The sequence below is a fragment of the Equus caballus genome, chromosome 8 (assembly GCF_041296265.1).
Source record: "Equus caballus isolate H_3958 breed thoroughbred chromosome 8, TB-T2T, whole genome shotgun sequence".
Taxonomy (NCBI): domain Eukaryota; kingdom Metazoa; phylum Chordata; class Mammalia; order Perissodactyla; family Equidae; genus Equus; species Equus caballus.
Window position 1 is genome coordinate 9,114,463 of NC_091691.1, and position 17,314 is coordinate 9,131,776.

Here is a 17,314-nt window from a genome sequence, read left to right on the forward strand (position 1 = left end):
AGATGACTCCTTCCTACTGTTTTGTGGACTCCAAAGGCGGTCCATGGTTCAATTTACGTGTATACCAAGAATTATCTGTAGACTGAGTAAATAAAATAACTTGTTTGCATACGTGCTTCTGTTTTTTCAAATATGTATAGATACTGTTTTGATTCACGAAATATAGATGTATTTAAAGGCAATACTGAATTCAGGATAGACTTTACTGTTTATTTGTATTTTCTCAATTAGCTGTCTTAAGATGTTCAATTAAAAGATCAGAAAAAGGTTTTGATGCTTAAAAGGGATCAAGAGACTAGAAATTATTGACAATTATTGATCTATATCAGAAGTTGGCAAATTTTTTCTATAAAGGGCCAGTAAATATTTTTAGATAGTAAATATTTCAGGCTTTGTGGGCTATACAGTCTCTGTTGCAACTTTAAACTCTGCCATTGTAGCACAAAAACAGCCATCGACAATATATGAACAAATGGGTGTGGCTGTGTTCCAATAAAACTTTATTTCCAAAGACAGGCAGTGGGCTGGATTTGACTCACATGCTGGTTTGCCTATACATGTGTGGTACTTTGAATTATCCTCAGAATTGCTTGTAATATTTTACTGGTTTAGTCATCAGTTATTAAGGTAAATAAAGTCTTTGTTGTGTGTTTATTTTATATTTGTCTGAGAGTCATGATTTTACCTTTAGGAAAACAGATATTTTAAGAGGAACAGGTCACTTAATAGTTTTTATTTACTGGTTCACCTCTCGCAAAATGCCCGTCAAAGAAGGAGAGTATGAACGTACCAGTAAGTTCGGGGATTACTAATCCTCAGGAATTTCCATTATTTGTCATAATTGCTGAAAAATAATGTTTTAAAAATTTTATGGTATGTGAGTATAAATTATTCATGCTTATGTGTTAAATGTTTAAGTTGCATGTATTTGTAACTTGGTTGAATTTGAAATTTTAATAATTAATTTGACTGTGTATTTTGAATAGCCTTTGTTTTGAGTAAACAAGCCAAATTATTTTCCACACTAGCCTTGAAAGAAGGGAATTGGTTGGTTACCTAATAAAATGGTATCGACTTATTTGTAACTGTCTCAAGTGAAAAGAACATTGTAGAAATACAAAGTTATGAATATCAGATTTATGTTGTAGTAAATCTCCAAATCAGAGTTTTTATTGAATGGTTCGTGGTCTAGATTCTATTATTCACTGGCATGAAACTATAGGAATTAACAAGTAAATGCAATTTGGGGTTGATTGACGGGGACTGTCTTAAAACAAACAAAACCTCAACGGGTTACAAAATCTATAAACTGACAAATGGAATGTTTTTAAATGAGCAAAAGTAATTTTGGACATAGTTCTAGCATGGCTTATTCAGGTTGCAGGAAAAAGGCCTAAATAGACTTTTAGCATTTCCCAAACTTTGTAGGGACAAAGTTCTGCCAGATCTTAATAGGTATTCTGGGACATGAATAAAATGTTATGTTTTCAAGTAATTCTGGAAGGAAGGGTAAGAGCACGGACTCCCAGACTGCCTGGGTTTGAATCAGCTCCACCGCTTATTAGCTTATTATTTTCGCACTCTCCCTTTTTGTTAGGTTATTTAACCTTTCTGTGCATCATTTTTTCATTTAAAAATGGGGAAAATAATAGTACCTACTTCATAGGGTTTTGTGAAGATGAAACGAGTTAACACATGTAGCACTTAGAATAGTGCCAGGCACATATTAAGTCCTCAGTAATTTGTCTTATTTGGAAAGACTGTATATTCTCTCTCTTTCTTGGAAACTAACAAAATACATTAGCATGTTAAAGGTTCTAAGGAAGGCTTACGGTAGGCAAATCTGCTTTCTTCCAAACTATTTGAAAGTATTGGCAACTGTTGTTCTAGAATCAGCTAAAAGAGGTTTCAAATCTTAATAAATTTTTCAAAGATCCGAGTGAGGAATTTCCCCCAAATTATTTACATTAGTTTCCCCCAAATTGCTTGACAATGGAATACCTTTTCAAGGACGCCTTTTAAGATCATTTCAAGGAAGAGTTTGGGAAGTGTTCACTTATTTGCGCTAAGGACTGGGAATTTATTGTAAGGATAGAGAGCTGATGACCTCTCGTGGTGTATCTGGCACTCTCTTTGACTCTTGTGTTAGCTGCTGCTGCTTCTTTTTTTTTTTTTTGAAGATTGACACCTGTGCTAACATCTGTTGCCAATCTTTTTTTTTTCTTCTCCTCAAAGCCCCCCGGTACATAGTTGTATATTCTAGTTGTGAGTGTCTCTGGTTGTGCTATGTGGGATGCTGCCTCAACATGACCTGATGAGTGGTGCCATGTCCGCACCCGGGATCCAAACCAGTGAAACCCTGGGCCACTGAAGTGGAGCGCGCAAACTTAACCACTCAGCCACGGGGCTGGCCCACTTGTATTAGCTTCTTAAAGTATCTTTATGATAGCCAACAAAGCTCTAAATTATCTCTATGCAGTAGAACTTTCTATGAAGAGGGAAATGTTCTATATCTACATTGACTAATCTAGTAGCCACTAGCTACCATGTGTGGCTGTTGAGTACTTGCTCTGTGGCTAGTACATTTGAGGAACTGCATCTTTAATTTTATTTAATTTTAATTAAGTAAAATAAAAATTTAAACAGCCACATATGGCTGGTGACTACTGTATTGGATAGTGCAGCTCTAAATGGTTTGCGTCCTAGTTACCTCTGTGACCTTACATGCTTTCACTTTTCACCCTGTTCTTAGCTACACTGGCCTTTTTGCTGTTTCTCAAACATGCCTGGCCCATATTGCCTTTATTTTGTTTCCTCTAGGTGCTGTGGGGGATCAGAATTGGCCACCCCAAAATGCATCTCTTTGCCTTGATTAATTTTAAGAACAAAAGACTCTGAAAGAAACTTTGACCTTCCCCCTAACTGCCTAAAACAATTTAAGATAAAAGGCCTGTCCCCAGGACAGGCCATCACTGTAGATAACTCTGGGTAGAGTTTGAGGGTCCTTGCTAAGCCCATCCTTATCAGAGTTCTGTCTACCATACGTTTGCTTTGCCATCTCCATGTGAATTGCCTTCCTCCCCTTTGAAGCCCCAAACCACTACCCCCAACATCCTCCTTTGTCTTCAGTAGAAGTTGATATTTAAGGTGACAACTTCAGCCATTTTGGCTGAGTTGCTCAGTTTTCCTGGGTTTCTCTCATGTATACACCTTATAAAGCTTTGTTTGATTTTCTCCCATTGTTCTGTCTCATGTCAGTTTGTACACCAGCCAGAAGGACCTAGAGAGTAGAGGGATTCTCTTCCTCTCCTACAATACCTAATTCCATATCTATTTCCGTGGCCAATTTCTTTGCCTTCTGACTTGTCAGTCTTTGATCTAGAAGATCCTTGTTGGAGTCACTGATCTTATCAGTTGTGGCGTGGCAGGAGGATTTTTTCCCCTCTAGAAGCACAGAGCTTTACAAGGCATGAAGAGCTGCCTGAGTCACAGATGGAGCCAGTGTTTTTTTGGCAAGCAGCTTATACTGTTATTCGTTATATACAGATTTTATCTCCAATGCCTATGAGAGTGCCTGGCACATAATGGATAATATTACTATGTTCTAGCTAAGAAATCTTTGCCTGGGGCTGGCCCGGTGGTGCAGTGGTTAAGTGTGCACGTTCTGCTTTGGTGGCCTGGGGTTCAGATCCCGGGTGCCAACATGGCACCGCTCATCAAGCCATGCTGTGGCAGGTGTCCCACATATAGAGTAGAGGAAGATGGGCACAGATGTTAGCTCAGGGCCAGTTTTCCTCAGCAAAAAGAGGAGGATTGGCAGTAGTTACCTCAGGGCTGATTGTCCTCAAAAAAAAAAAAAATCTTTGCCTAACCTAAATTCACAAAGCTTTTGCTCTGTTTTCTTCTAGGAGTTTTAGTTCTTATATTTTAATGTTTCTTTTTTCTTCTGTTTTTTTTTTTGATTAATCAAAAATTTTTATCATCTTTCTATTAAATTGTTAGTTATACAGTTTTTTACTCTTTATTTATGCTTCCCTTAGTGATTATGACATGCATCCTTGACATAAATGGTCTAATAAAATTAATATTTTCATCACTTAGCCCTTCCTCTAGGCTCGTGCAGCTCTGGGCCAGGGTGCAAAGGCTGGTTTTTAACTCCCTTTTGTCTTCTCAGCTAGACACCCTTAGAAAGTGAACAGATTCTACAGCTATGCATGGGTGCCCTGATATATAAAAGTAAGCTATGTTCTGTTTTCAGAATGATTTTTTTTGATATTTTGAAAAAAGCCCGTATATACATATAGTAAAATATCAGACAGTACAAAATTCAAAAGTTGGTCTTCCTCCTACCTCTACCTTCCAGTCCTCAAACAGCTCTTGTGAGACAGTTACTCTACCAGTTTATATATTGTTGCTGACATAATTAATCCATGTACATTTAAGCATGTAAGCGTATGTCCATGTGTTACCGAACCAGGTTCGTTTTTTGCCCACCACCCAGAAAGCCAAACACCAAGACGACGAGATTTGCAGCCGAGAGAGTTTACTCACAAGGCAGCCACGTGAGGAAGTGAGGAAGTGAGAGCATGAGCCTCAAATTCGCTTCCCTGAAAATAAGGACTCAGGGATATTTATGGGATAGGGGGCAAGGTGGTCTGAAATGTGGGGGTAGGTGATTGGAGGTGGGGAGAGGTGAGGTAATGATGATCTGCGCAAGCGTGGTCAGACTCCACGCCTCTTCATAGGACCCATGTTCACAAAATGGTGGCGTTAGCATGATCTGAGTGTGGAGTTTTTAGCCTCTTGACGTCAAAACGTCGCCTATTGGACATCTGTGTGGGCCCAGTTGATGGGTTGGTGGTCTCAACTGGCTTGAAGTGGACAAGGAGTTCTAATTCCTGAAAAACAGCTCATATACCCATCACCATGGAGACCCAGGCTCCAGGGAGACGTTATCTATAGGAGCCTACTGGGAGTCAGATAGCATACTGCCTATAGCAGCACAACAGATAGCACAGTTAAGGATGAGTGGGTTAAACAGCTAAAAGCTATAATCAGTAATTGCAAAAAGGAAAAAAACTTTAGTACCTAGCTACTTAATCATCAATGGCTAACTCTCTGCCGGTTTCACATGTATGCGTTATTTCCTTCCCCCTTTTTCATGGAAGATAACATATTGCATATCTCTATTCTGCATCTTGATTTTTTTTCTATCTTTCCATGTCACTATATAAAATCTGCCTCATTCTTTTGGCTGGATTTATAGTATCAATTTTATGGATCTATTAAAACTAATTTATCTGTTTTCCCGCTGTGTAACATTTAGGTTATTTCTAACCTCATGCTAATGCAAATGATGCTGTTATGAATATCCTTATATATATGACTTTGTTTACATAGATAAATGTATCTGTAGGATAAATTACCAGAAGTGGAAAAAAATTCTAGAATTCAAAGTATATGTACTTTTTACATTTTTGTAGATATTCCCAAATTGTTTTATAAAGAAATTATATTAGTTTATACTTCCACCAATAATGTATGGGTTAACTTTTTCTTTATTCCCTTACCATTAAAGTGTGCTGATAATTTTTTTCCCATTAGTTTCAGAAGTGAAAAATCATATCTTGAGGTTTAATTTTCTTTTAAAATAACTGAAGTCACACATTTAAACTATTGTGCCTAAAAGCCATATAGATTTCCTTTCTCATGATCTATCTTTGCATATTCTTTGTTCATTTTTTCTGTTGGGTTGTTTTCTTTCTTACTGATTTGTAGGAGATTTTTATATAGTAAGAAAATTAGCCTTTTATCATGTGTTTCAAATAGTTTTTTACTGATTTGTTTTTCATCTTCTTGCTTTTTTAAATCTATTTTTTCCATGCCGATATTTAAAATTTTTATGATGTCAAATTTACCAGTCTTTTCTGTTATGTTTTTAGGTTTTGTGTTGTACTTAGGCCTTCTTCAGTTAACATGATAAAAAATTCTTCTGTTTCATTTTAATAATTTAATAATTTTATTTGAAACATTTAATTCTTTAATTCACCTATAATTTTTTTGATATAAAAGATGATAAGTATTTTTCTATATCACTTGAATAATCAAGATCTATAGAGGCCGGCCTGGTGGCACAGTGGTTAAGTTTGCATGTTCCGCTTTGGTGGCCTGGGGTTTGCTGGTTCGGATCCTGGGTGTAGATCTATACACTGCTTGTCAAGCCATGCTGTGGCAGGCATCCCACATATAAAGTAGAGGAAGATGGACATGGATGTTAGCTCAGGGCCAGTCTTCCTCAGCAAAAGGAGGAGGATTGGTGGCAGATGTTAGCTCAGGGCCAATCTTCCTCAAAAGAAAAGAAAAATCTATGACAGGGCTGGCACTATGTTTAGTAATTCTATGTGGCCAAATATTCTGAGCCCGTTTGGTCCATATGTTATTGACATTCCCACTACCCTTTTAAGTTGAGTTTGTCAGAGATTCAGAGGAAAATATCAACAATATTAATATATGTTGATATCCTTAAACTGTATGTGTATGAAATATATGAGGGAAGAAAGAATATCATAATCAGTCTAATTAAATGAGTAATTCAATATTTTATTTTTCTTTATCTGCTTAAGTAAAACTATTCACTCTAATTAATAGTTGCTGAATTTGACATGGCCAGTTATTCCAAGTACTATATATATATATAATCTGAGAAATACGTGCAGAAGTCTTTTCTTCCTCTCGGTCATGCCAAGTTTCTCAGTTGCAGAGAAGATAGAGGAGGACTAGGGGAACTATATTGCTTTTTTTAACCATACACAAAAATTGCTATTTCTTAGCCTCCTAAGGACCACCTTGTAACCAGCTGAGTAGACATGGCATATTTTGACAAATTGGAAGCTTCTGTGGACACTTATTAGAGTGCATTTTTCTCTTAAATTTGTGGACATTTGATGGTGATAATGGTGTTGGAGTTCTCTTCTACTATTTGTAATCTTTCTGCACCAGCCCAAACTTTTTCCATGGTGTTTTTCTTTGCTCTTAGAGGCCTTGTTTAGTAGTTTACATCAGTGTTTCAAGATATTTCTGGGCCAGCTAGATATTTCATTGAAAAGGTCCTTTGATTTCTTAATCTATGGTATCTCCCCTCTCAGATTTACAATGTGTAAAATAAAAGCTCTGAGAGGTCTTCCACTAAAGAAGAAACCTATTTAATTTTGTTCATCCCAGTATCCGGAGCACCTCGGGGTTCCTTGGAACATATTTTGGGAAATGTTACTTTATATTACTGTGTGTGTAGGTAGTAGAATGCAGACCTTTTTTTCTCTTAATTTGATTCTTATCTATATTGACATTGAACCAAAATTATTATTCTGAGAAGTAGGGAATGCTGTAATAGTAGGATCATATCTTTTTCACTGTTAGGTTACATATGAACCTAGCCATTTTACTTTTAAAGGCTGTTATTGCTTATACTCCTGAATTTTCAAATATAGAATTTGTTTCTATAATTTATGGCTGGTACTGCCTTTCAGTAGAGTCATGACGACTAGATTTTCCAAAATGAAATCAATCTTATACATTGTCAATGTCTTACACATTGGTTGGATGATATGCATAAAGTAATTAAAAATCAACACTGTTCAGGAAAATCCTGGTTGTTTGATAAATGTTACATAGTCCATTCACTGTCAAGCAATATATTTCATGATCATAATTTAAAACAAAACAAAAAACCAGAACTAACCAGAATACTTTATTGGTTAGCCACTTCCAGTATGAGGAAGTTGAGGAATATAACTTGGACACTGATATTTGAAACTTCTAGGATATTTTAATGTTTCAAATTCTCCTGGAAATCTAGGACATGATATCCCTGTAAGCGGTAGAAAAATAATGGTTGTCTGTGTGAGATTAGCGCTGTCTTTCTGCTTCCTCTCTGTGGTGTTTATTCTTTTTAACGCGAATACCACTGTGAGGAATCTATTACTATTGTGCATGTTGGTGTGTTACGTATCAGATTCTTCTTCTTTTGAAGGGAGGGACTGCACTTAGTCTTAAGGGAAGACATGGGGAAGAAAGTTACACTTATTAATTTCGCTTAGGGTAAGCCTGCTTAGAATTGCAAACTTTCTTGATACTGCTGTCTTAACTTTCTTCCCTTGGGACTCTAATGCAGTTCATAATTTTCCCCTTTTAGAAATGAATAACGTTTGACTCATTCACTCTCTTTGGTTTTAAAGTCAGTGCTATAAAGTCATAGAGGACTTAGCAATTTGGAAAAATCAACATCAAAAATGGCCTTAAATTGCCAAGATACAATTTACAGCAGATCTTTTTTCTTTTTGGTGATCTCCAAAACCTGGTGTTTGTCTTTGAAATTCCATGGTAGTAGCCAAATTACAGTTCCCAAATTTGCAAGTCTGAAAAGATTTATTGGTACATTAAAATTTATTAAAAAATTTTTTTTCGTTTGAAAACTTAACATATGCTCATTGCCTAACATTTGGATAGGAGAAAGTTTTAAGAAAATAAAAGTAACCCATAATCTTATATCTAAAGATAATTTAGGCTAGTTAATATATTGATCTTGTTCCTTTCAATATCTTTTTTTTTTTTTTTTTTTAGATTTTATTTTTTCCTTTTTTTTTCTTCCCAAAGCCCCCCGGTACATAGTTGTATATTCTTTGCTGTGGGTCCTGCTAGTTGTGGCATGTGGGACGCTGCCTCAGCGTGGTTTGATGAGCAGTGTCATGTCCGCGCCCAGGATTCGAACCAACGAAACACTGGGCCGCCTGCAGCGGAGCGCACGAACTTAACCGCTCGGCCACCGGGGCCAGCCCCTCTTTCAATATCTTTTTAAGTGCAACCATCTTAACATAGTTGAGATCATATTGTCTTTATAGGTTTGTATTTTGGTCTTTCCCTTAGCATAACTTCACCAAGGAAAAGCCTGAATCCAGTACTCTTTTGCATTCATTCATTCATTCTCTCAATCAAAAAATATATACATATGTAAATATAAATGTGTATGTTTATAACTATATGTCTATATATAATCACACACATACATATATATACGTATGCATTCAAGGCAGTATGTTGGCTGCTTCTTGGAAAGTTTATTGTCTTTCTGGGCACAAAAGTTAACTATAGTACAAAGCAGACCGTGAAGAATGTCCATGTTCTCTTGAAGTTCAGACAAGGAAGCCCTCTGGATTATCTGAACTTTATCTCACAAAGTTTCTTTGTTTGTAGATTCCTCTCTTTGGTGCTAAGACTATTGGCCGGAGAAGTCCTGATGGACCAGTACTGAGCAAAGCTGAATTTGTTGAGAAAGTTCGTCAGAGTAATCAGGCCTGTCATGATGGAGATTTCCACACAGCTATTGTTCTGTACAATGAAGCCCTGGCCGTTGATCCTCAGAACTGCATCTTATACAGCAATAGATCTGCAGCCTATATGAAAATCCAGCAATATGACAAGGCGCTGGACGATGCAATCAAAGCTCGACTTCTCAATCCCAAATGGCCAAAGGTAGAAATTTCATTTACTTTCACAGAATCTTTTGTGCTGCTTTCTTATTTTAATGTGAGATTTTATTGACTCACTACAGTTATTAATATTTTAATAGTCTATACTTCAGCAAAATGTAGAATGGCTTCGTTAGAGCTGGTACGCTAGTGAATGGCTTCCTTTTTTGTGCTTTGGAAGTTTGCTTTCTATGTCCAAGTTTAATTCTTTTCCTGTATGTTTGAAATTTGAATTTTTTTTCACTCAGCTTCTTAATAGGATACATTCTAGTTATTTATATAGGTTTTGGACATCTTTTTTTTGCATAGATGTTTTAGATGGAGGATGATGATCATGTTTCTTCCAGTTTAAAGTAATTAATTTTATTCCCTGTTAATGACTGCTTGTTTACAGAATGGTATTTAATCAGAGAGACTTTTTCCCCCCTAATAAATCATTATAATTAGCTGTATTCCCTTGAATAGTTTAAGGCTTGAGTTGTGATCTTTTTTTTTGTATATACTTTATTTTCAGTGTGTCTGTTCACCGCCTAACCCCCAGTTTATTTTATTTATTTACTTTTTTGGTGAGGAAGCTTGGCCCTGAGCTAACATCTGTTGCCAATCTTCCTCTTTTTGCTTGAAGAAGATTGCCGCTGAGCTAACATCTGTGGCATGAGCAGTGCATAGGTCCGCACCCAGGATCCGAACCTGTGAACTCCGGGCTGCTGAAGTGGAGTGCGCCAACATAACCATCAGGCCACCGGGCTGGTCCCACCCCCAGTTTATTTTGGAAATGATTTCTTAAGATGTGACTGAAGTATTTGAAATAGTTTTTATTGAACCACAAAACTGTTTGATCCCATTCTTGACTTTCTGTTGGGTTAACAAAAGTTAATGGTTATTTGCTAGAGATTTAAAAAAGGTTTTTACTGTCTTAATAATAATGTCATAGTTATATTACTTTATACTTTAATTCTCTAGGTATTTTTGGCTTCATTCAGTGGCATTTCCAGTATTGGTGCTGCCTCATGAATTGTTTAGTGTTCTGCAGTTCCCTAAAGGATTTCGTTTATAACCATAGTCATTATAAATTGAAAAAAATCTGTTTTAAAGCATTGTCATATGACACCATTTGGGAGTTAGAATGCTGTTTTAAAGGTCAGACCTAGGTTCAAGTTCCTTCTCTTCTATTAGTGACAGTATGGCTTTGGGTAAATCTCTTAACCTTTCTGGGGTTAAGATAAATGGGATAATAATACCTATCTTGTAAGGTTATTTAAGAAAGATAATTTGTTACTTGTACATAGTAGGTGTGTGGTGTATAATAGCTATGTTTGTGACATTTTTATTAAAAGTTCAGATTAATAAATTATTCTAGCAAGGCTTGGCAGGTGTCTTCTCTTTTTCTTTCTCCTTTTTTTTTTTTTGAGGAAGATCAGCCGTGAGCTAACATCTGCCACCAGTCCTCTTCTTTTTACTGAGGAAGATTGGCCCTGAGCTAACATCCGTGCCCATCTTTCTTTATTTTATGTATGGGATGCCTGCCACAGAATGTCTTGATGAGCAGTGCATAGGTCTGCGCTCGGGATCCGAACCGATGAACCCCGGGCCGCTGAAATGGAGTATGTGAACTTAACTGTTAGGCCACTGGGTTGGCCCCTCCTTTTTGTTAAAAGCTTGTGGTTGATGCAATAAGCCTGATGCATATAGAGACCTTAATTTTCAAATTAAGTATCTCCATTCCTTCCTTTTTTGGATCCACTTATCTCATGTCCTTATATTTGTAAACATCATTAAACTTTTATTTTTTTCCTTTTTCTGTGTCATTTCCACTTTCTCTTGTTAACCTCTTGTGATTTTTGCACAAAAAAATGGCTGAAAAAGGTGCAGTTTTATGGTTATAGATGAAAATTCAACCTTTCAAGATAACTTTTATCAGGTTTTAGTCTAATTTTTTCCCTTATTATAAGTGAACTTATTGTATATTGACAATTTGCATTAGTATTTCATTCAGCTCCATATTTGGCTTTAAGCAAACTTAGGAACATCTAGAATTATATAAAATTATATAAAATATAAATTAGGGTTTATTATTGAAATCATGAAAGGGTCTTCCTATACAATATGACTCATATTAAGATTAACTTATAAAGAAATTTCCATTACTGCCTAAAAAGTTTCATTTTATAAAAACTTGATTTTATACTTATTTTTCTAGAAATATACTCATATGTAAAAGAGAGTTCACTAATACTCTCGTCATAAATATGTCTGGTGAAATTTTATCAATTCATTTTTCTTTTATTTTTGACTTTCTGACTTTTTCATTATAACCCTTTGCCCTTCTGAAGTCTTTCTCTGAGATGTTGTCATTGTCTAGTTTGATGTGGGAAAATATACCTTCCAATTTCTATCTCTCTGTACATGTTAATTTTTTATGTAGAGATCCAAGGGCTCCAGAGATTAGATAGAGAGTCTTTTATTTACGTCTTTTTGTCTGAATGAAAGATTGCTTTTGGTGTGAAATGAGCTGCAAGAGAGATATGAACAAAGCACTATGAGAGCCCTCCAAAAAGAATAAGCCCAGTCCTCTCACTAAATTAGGATACCTTATCTCCAGCTGCCTGTTAGCTCTTGTCTGTTGATGTTCATTCTTTTTGGGTTCTGTTTAAGAAATGTTTGTCTTACTCAAGATTATAAAGTTTTTCTTATGTTTTCTTCTGGAACTTTTATAGTTTTTACCTTTAGGTCTAAGATTCATTTTGAATTAATTTTGGGGTATGGTATGAGGTAAGGGTAAAGTTTCACTATATTTTTTCCATATAGGTAACTGTGTTCCAGCAACATTTGTTGAAAAGACTATTCTTACCCCATTGAATTATCTTTGGCACCTTTGTCACAACCATTTGACCATAAAAGTATGGGGCTATTACCAGACTCTCTACTTTGTTCCCTTGATCGGTCTGTCTATCCTTATGCCCTGATCATACTGTCTTGATTACTGTAGTTTTATTGTAAGTCTTGACATCAGACATTGGAGTTTCCCACCTTTGCTCTTCTTTTTCTATGTTGTTTTTGCTATTCTCTGTCTTTGCATTTTTCTGTAAGTTGTAGAATCAGCTTATCAATATCTTCAAAAAGCCTACTGGCAAATTAATAGGATTGCATTGAGTTTTTAGAGCAATTGGAGAGAAGTGCCATCTTAACATTATTGAGTTTTCCAATCCATGAACATGGTATATATCTCCCCATTTATTTAGTCTTTATTTCCCTTTGCAACTTATTGTAGTTTTTAGTGTTCGGGTCTTGCACATCTTTTATTAAATTTGTTCATAAGAATTTTATTTTTTGATGCTATTACAAGTGGACTTAAAATTTTTCATTTCTACTCTATTGGAATACAGTGTATTTTTGTACTTTGTGTCATGTGACCCTGTTGAATTCACTTTTAAGTTCCAATAGGGTTTTTTGCAGATCCCTTAGGATTTTTTCTGTACACAATCATGTTGTCTGCAAGTAATGACAATTCTTTTTCCTTTATTTTGCGTATGCATTTTACTTCTTTTTCTTGCTCTATAGTGCTGGTTAGGCTATCCAGTACAATTTTGAATAGAAATAGTGAGAACGAACTTCCTTTACTCATTCCTGATCTTAGTGGGAAAGCATTGAGCTTTTCATTGTTGAGGATGATGCCCTTAATCAGGTGGAGGATGTTCCCTTCAATTCCTATTATGATTGAGTGTTGAATTTTTTAAAATTTTTTTCTTCATCTATTGAAATTATAATATGTTTTTTTTCTCATGGTAAATTAAATTGATTTTGTTTGGGGATGTTAAGCCAACCTTGCATTCACGGGAGAAATACCACTTAGTCATTATGTATTATCCTTTTTATAAATTGTTGGATATGATTTGCTATAGTTTTGTTAAGAATTTTTGCATTTGTGTTTATGAGGGATATTGATCTATGTTTTCTTTTCTCATGATGTCTTTGTCTGGTTTTGGTATCAGAGTGATATTGGCCTCATACAATGAGTTGTGAAGTCTTCCCTCTTTTTGTATATTCTAAAAGAGTTTATGTAGGATTGGTATTGTTTCTTCCTTAAGTATTTGGTAGAATTCACCACTCAAGCCATCTTTACCTGGACTTTTCTTTGTGGGAAAATTTTAATTATGAATTCAATTTCTTTGATTGATATAAGGCCATTCAGGTTTTCTAATTCTTCTTTGATTAGTTTTGGTATTTTATTTCTTTCAATTAATTTTTACATTTAATCTCAGCTGCAAATTAATTGACATAAACTTGTTAAACATTCCTTTCTATTATCTTTTAAATTTTTGTGGGATCTATAGTGATGTCCTTTCTTTCATTCTTGATATTGTTAATTTGTGTCTTCTCTCTTTTGTCTCATTAGTCTGCCTAGAGGGTTATCAGTTTTGCTCATCTTTGCACATACTCAGCTATTGGTTTCATTGATTTTCAATATTGTGGTATGTTTTCTTCTTATTAGTTGTGCTCTTTATTATTTCCTCAAATTCTACTGTTTATTATTTCCTTCTTTCTAATTATTTTACATTTAATTTGCTCTCCTTTTCATTTCTTAAGATGGGAATTAGGCTATTTATTTTAAAGCTTTCTTCTTTTCTTAATATAAACATTTAAAGCTAAAATGTTCTCTCCTAGGGCTGCTTTTGCTACATCCCACAAATTTTGATGTTATATTTTCGTTAGTATTCAGTTTAGAAATTTTCTAATTTTCTTTGTGAATACTTCTTTAATTCATGTGTTTAAAAGTTTGTTGCGTACTTTCCTAATAGTTGGGGTGTTTTTAGTTATCTTATTATGGATATCTGACTTAATTCCATTGTGGTGGAAGAACATACTCAGCATGATATTAATACTTTTAAATTTACTGAGGCTTGTTTTATGGCCAAGCTTATGATTTATCCTGATAAACTTAAGTTTTACCTGGTAAAACTATTGGCACTTGAAAAGAATGTGTCTTCTGTAGTTGTGAGGTGTAGTTCTATAGATATGAATTAACTCAAGGTCATTGATGCTGTTGTTCATACCTTCTGTGTCTTTGCTCATTTTTTTTTTTTTTGTCCAGTTATTCCATCAATTGCTGGAATAAAGAAGTTAAAATCTCCAACTAAGATTTTGGAAATTGACTGTTTATCCCTTTAATATTGTCAATTTTTGCTTCATGTTTTTTGAAACTATTATTAATATATACACTTCTATTATTGTTAGATCTTCTTGAAGAATTGATCCTTTTATCATTATGCAAGGTCCCTATTTATCCCTGGTAGTAATTTTTGTCCTAAAATTGATTTTGTCTGATATTGTTATAGCCACTCCAGCCACCTTCTCCTTATTTTTTGCATTGTGTATCTTTTTCTCTCCATATATTTTTAATATTTCTAGGCCTTTACATTTAAAATTCATTTCTTTTGGACAGCATATAATTGGGTCTTGCTTTTTAAATCAGTTTTGTCAATCTCTGCCTTTGATTGGAACCTTTGTCCCTTTACATTTAATGTAATTATTGATGCTGTTGATTTTTTTTTTTAAGCTTGGCACCTGAGCTAACAACTGTTGCCAGTCTTTTTTTCTCATTTTTCTGCTTCCCAAGGCCCCCCAGTACATAGCTGTATATTCTAGTTGTGAGTGCTTCTGGTTGTGCTGTCTGGGATGCCACCTCAGCATGGCCTATGAGTGGTGCCATGTCCGCACCCAGGATCTGAACCAGTGAAACCCTGGGCTGCCGAAGCAGAGTGTGTGAACTTAACTGCTTGGCCATGGGGCCGGCCCTGATGCTGTTGACTTTTGCCTCTACCATTTTATTATTTCTTTGTCTTCTCTGTTTTTGTTCCTCTGTTTCTCTTTTCCTGCCATTTATTGGTTTATTTGAATACTTTTTGAGTTGATTTTTTTTTCTCTTGAGAAAGTTTTCCATTCTTGTTGGTGGTGTTGCTTGGCAGGTAATTATTTTGGTTAGAATAGAACTGCATACTTTGTTTCTGGAGTTGTAGCTCCAACTTCAGTACAGATATTTTGTCTTTAGTTGAACTGCTTTGAATTTGTTCCATACATGTGTAACTCAAGTGTTAGTGAAAGATTCAAGTAGACAGAATTTGAATATCCCTTTTCTGTTTCTTTTCCTCCTCGGATCCCCTTCCTCCTCGGCCAAAGGCTATGGTTTCTTGTGCTTCCGTATTCTGATTCCCCAGGCCAGAAAGACAGCACTCCTCTCCCTCTACTCACCACTCCAATTGCACCCCACCTCTGTGACTTGAAAATGGGAGCTCACTTCACAATTCTCTTCTTCCAAAATCTGCCTACTTCTCTTCACTCTACAGTGCTTTCAGGTAACTCCTTTATGTATTATGTCTAGATTTTATAGTTTTTTTTTTTTGTATGTGAGAGTGGGTCCACTAGGATCTTACTCAGTTATTACTGGAAGCAAAAGTGACATCTTTTAAGTGATCTAAGGTTCCTCACGATCAGCAGATCCCCAACAAACTCATGTTGCCCCCTTGGACCGGTGGCTTTTTTGATGTTTTGAGTTTCTCTTATTGGGGTCGTTGTTCCTAGCTACCTGGTCTCATACATTTAGGATATTTATCTCTTTATCCTTTTTCATTCTTTGTATCAAATTAGTCAGTAACTCCTCTGCACGCTTTCTTAAATGTATTCCGTATATATCTTACACAGCTTATTTCCACAGCCAGTCAAGGTTCTTATAGTTTCATTCTTATTTTGTTGTGATAGCCTTTTATTCTTATAATGTTCTCATAAAAACTTTCTGTTGTTCCATGTTGCCAGTTGGACTGATATTTAAGACTGCACAGGCAGTCATGTTTCCCCCTTTGTTTCTTGCTACTCTGGTGACAAACCTTCTCTTCTTTTTGGTCCTGTCTTCTACTTTTCTTCTTCCGTCTTGTTTCTGCCAAGCTCTGTGCCTGGAGTTTTCTCCCTTGCTCCCACTATTATTGGGCTAAGTAGGTCCAGTTCAACTCTTACCTTTTCCTGGAAGCCACATTGAGCTTCTGTGAATATGTCATTCATCATCTCTTGCTAATTTCACTTAATATTTATATGGTTATATACACATGTCACTTGAATGTATCTGAGTTTTAAACTAGCTTGAAAATTCGTTGAAAGTTTGTCTTTTACTTATTTTATAGCCTAGACATTGCTGGGCACCTTTTTTTTTTTTTTAACCTCAGTGTCTAAATCAATGAGAAAATTAGGAGACGTAGTTGTGTATTTTCTTCTTGAAGACTACTAAGGATGCAGATGTCACAGACCATAAACTTATCACCTTGATGGTTTAGAAGTTCTTGCTTATCGTTAGATGAATTCCTCAATAGTTTTAATCTACTTTTTAATGAGTTCTGGAAGGAATCTAACATTTATTTCAAATCTCTCATATTAAAACCTTTCATATGTTTAGTGAGATAGCATAATATAATGGAAATAGTGTATACAGGCAGTCTTTGCTTTGCATGGTAGCAAAGTACCATAGAAAGGACTGTGCAAGCTGAAAAACCTTTCACTGTGATTTTTTCAACAATTTAGATTGTTCTGTGACATTTAAAAGTTTTTATCAAAATACTAAAAACTCTCTTGCTGTGGGTTATAAATGTATAAAGGATGGGAAAAGTATTAAAATTTATATTTATTTGGTACAACGTGATTTAAAAATGTTAGAAACATTGAGAATTTATTTTACTTTTCTGTAAAAAAGCTTATCTAGAGTTATTTGAAGAGTGCTTGCTGCCTTCTTCTCATCATATAACTTA

At 35.4% G+C, this 17,314-nt stretch overlaps 1 protein-coding gene across 2 annotated transcripts in view; it reads left to right on the top strand.

Moving 5' to 3' along the window:
* TTC28 (tetratricopeptide repeat domain 28) overlaps positions 1-17,314 on the top strand; it is a 596,893-nt gene that overhangs the window by 18,913 nt on the left and 560,666 nt on the right. For both annotated transcript variants that reach the window (XM_023648122.2, XM_023648123.2), the window contains exon 2: positions 9,250-9,528. In XM_023648122.2, coding sequence (XP_023503890.1) covers positions 9,250-9,528 — 279 coding nt within the window. The remainder of the gene's footprint in view (positions 1-9,249; positions 9,529-17,314) is intronic.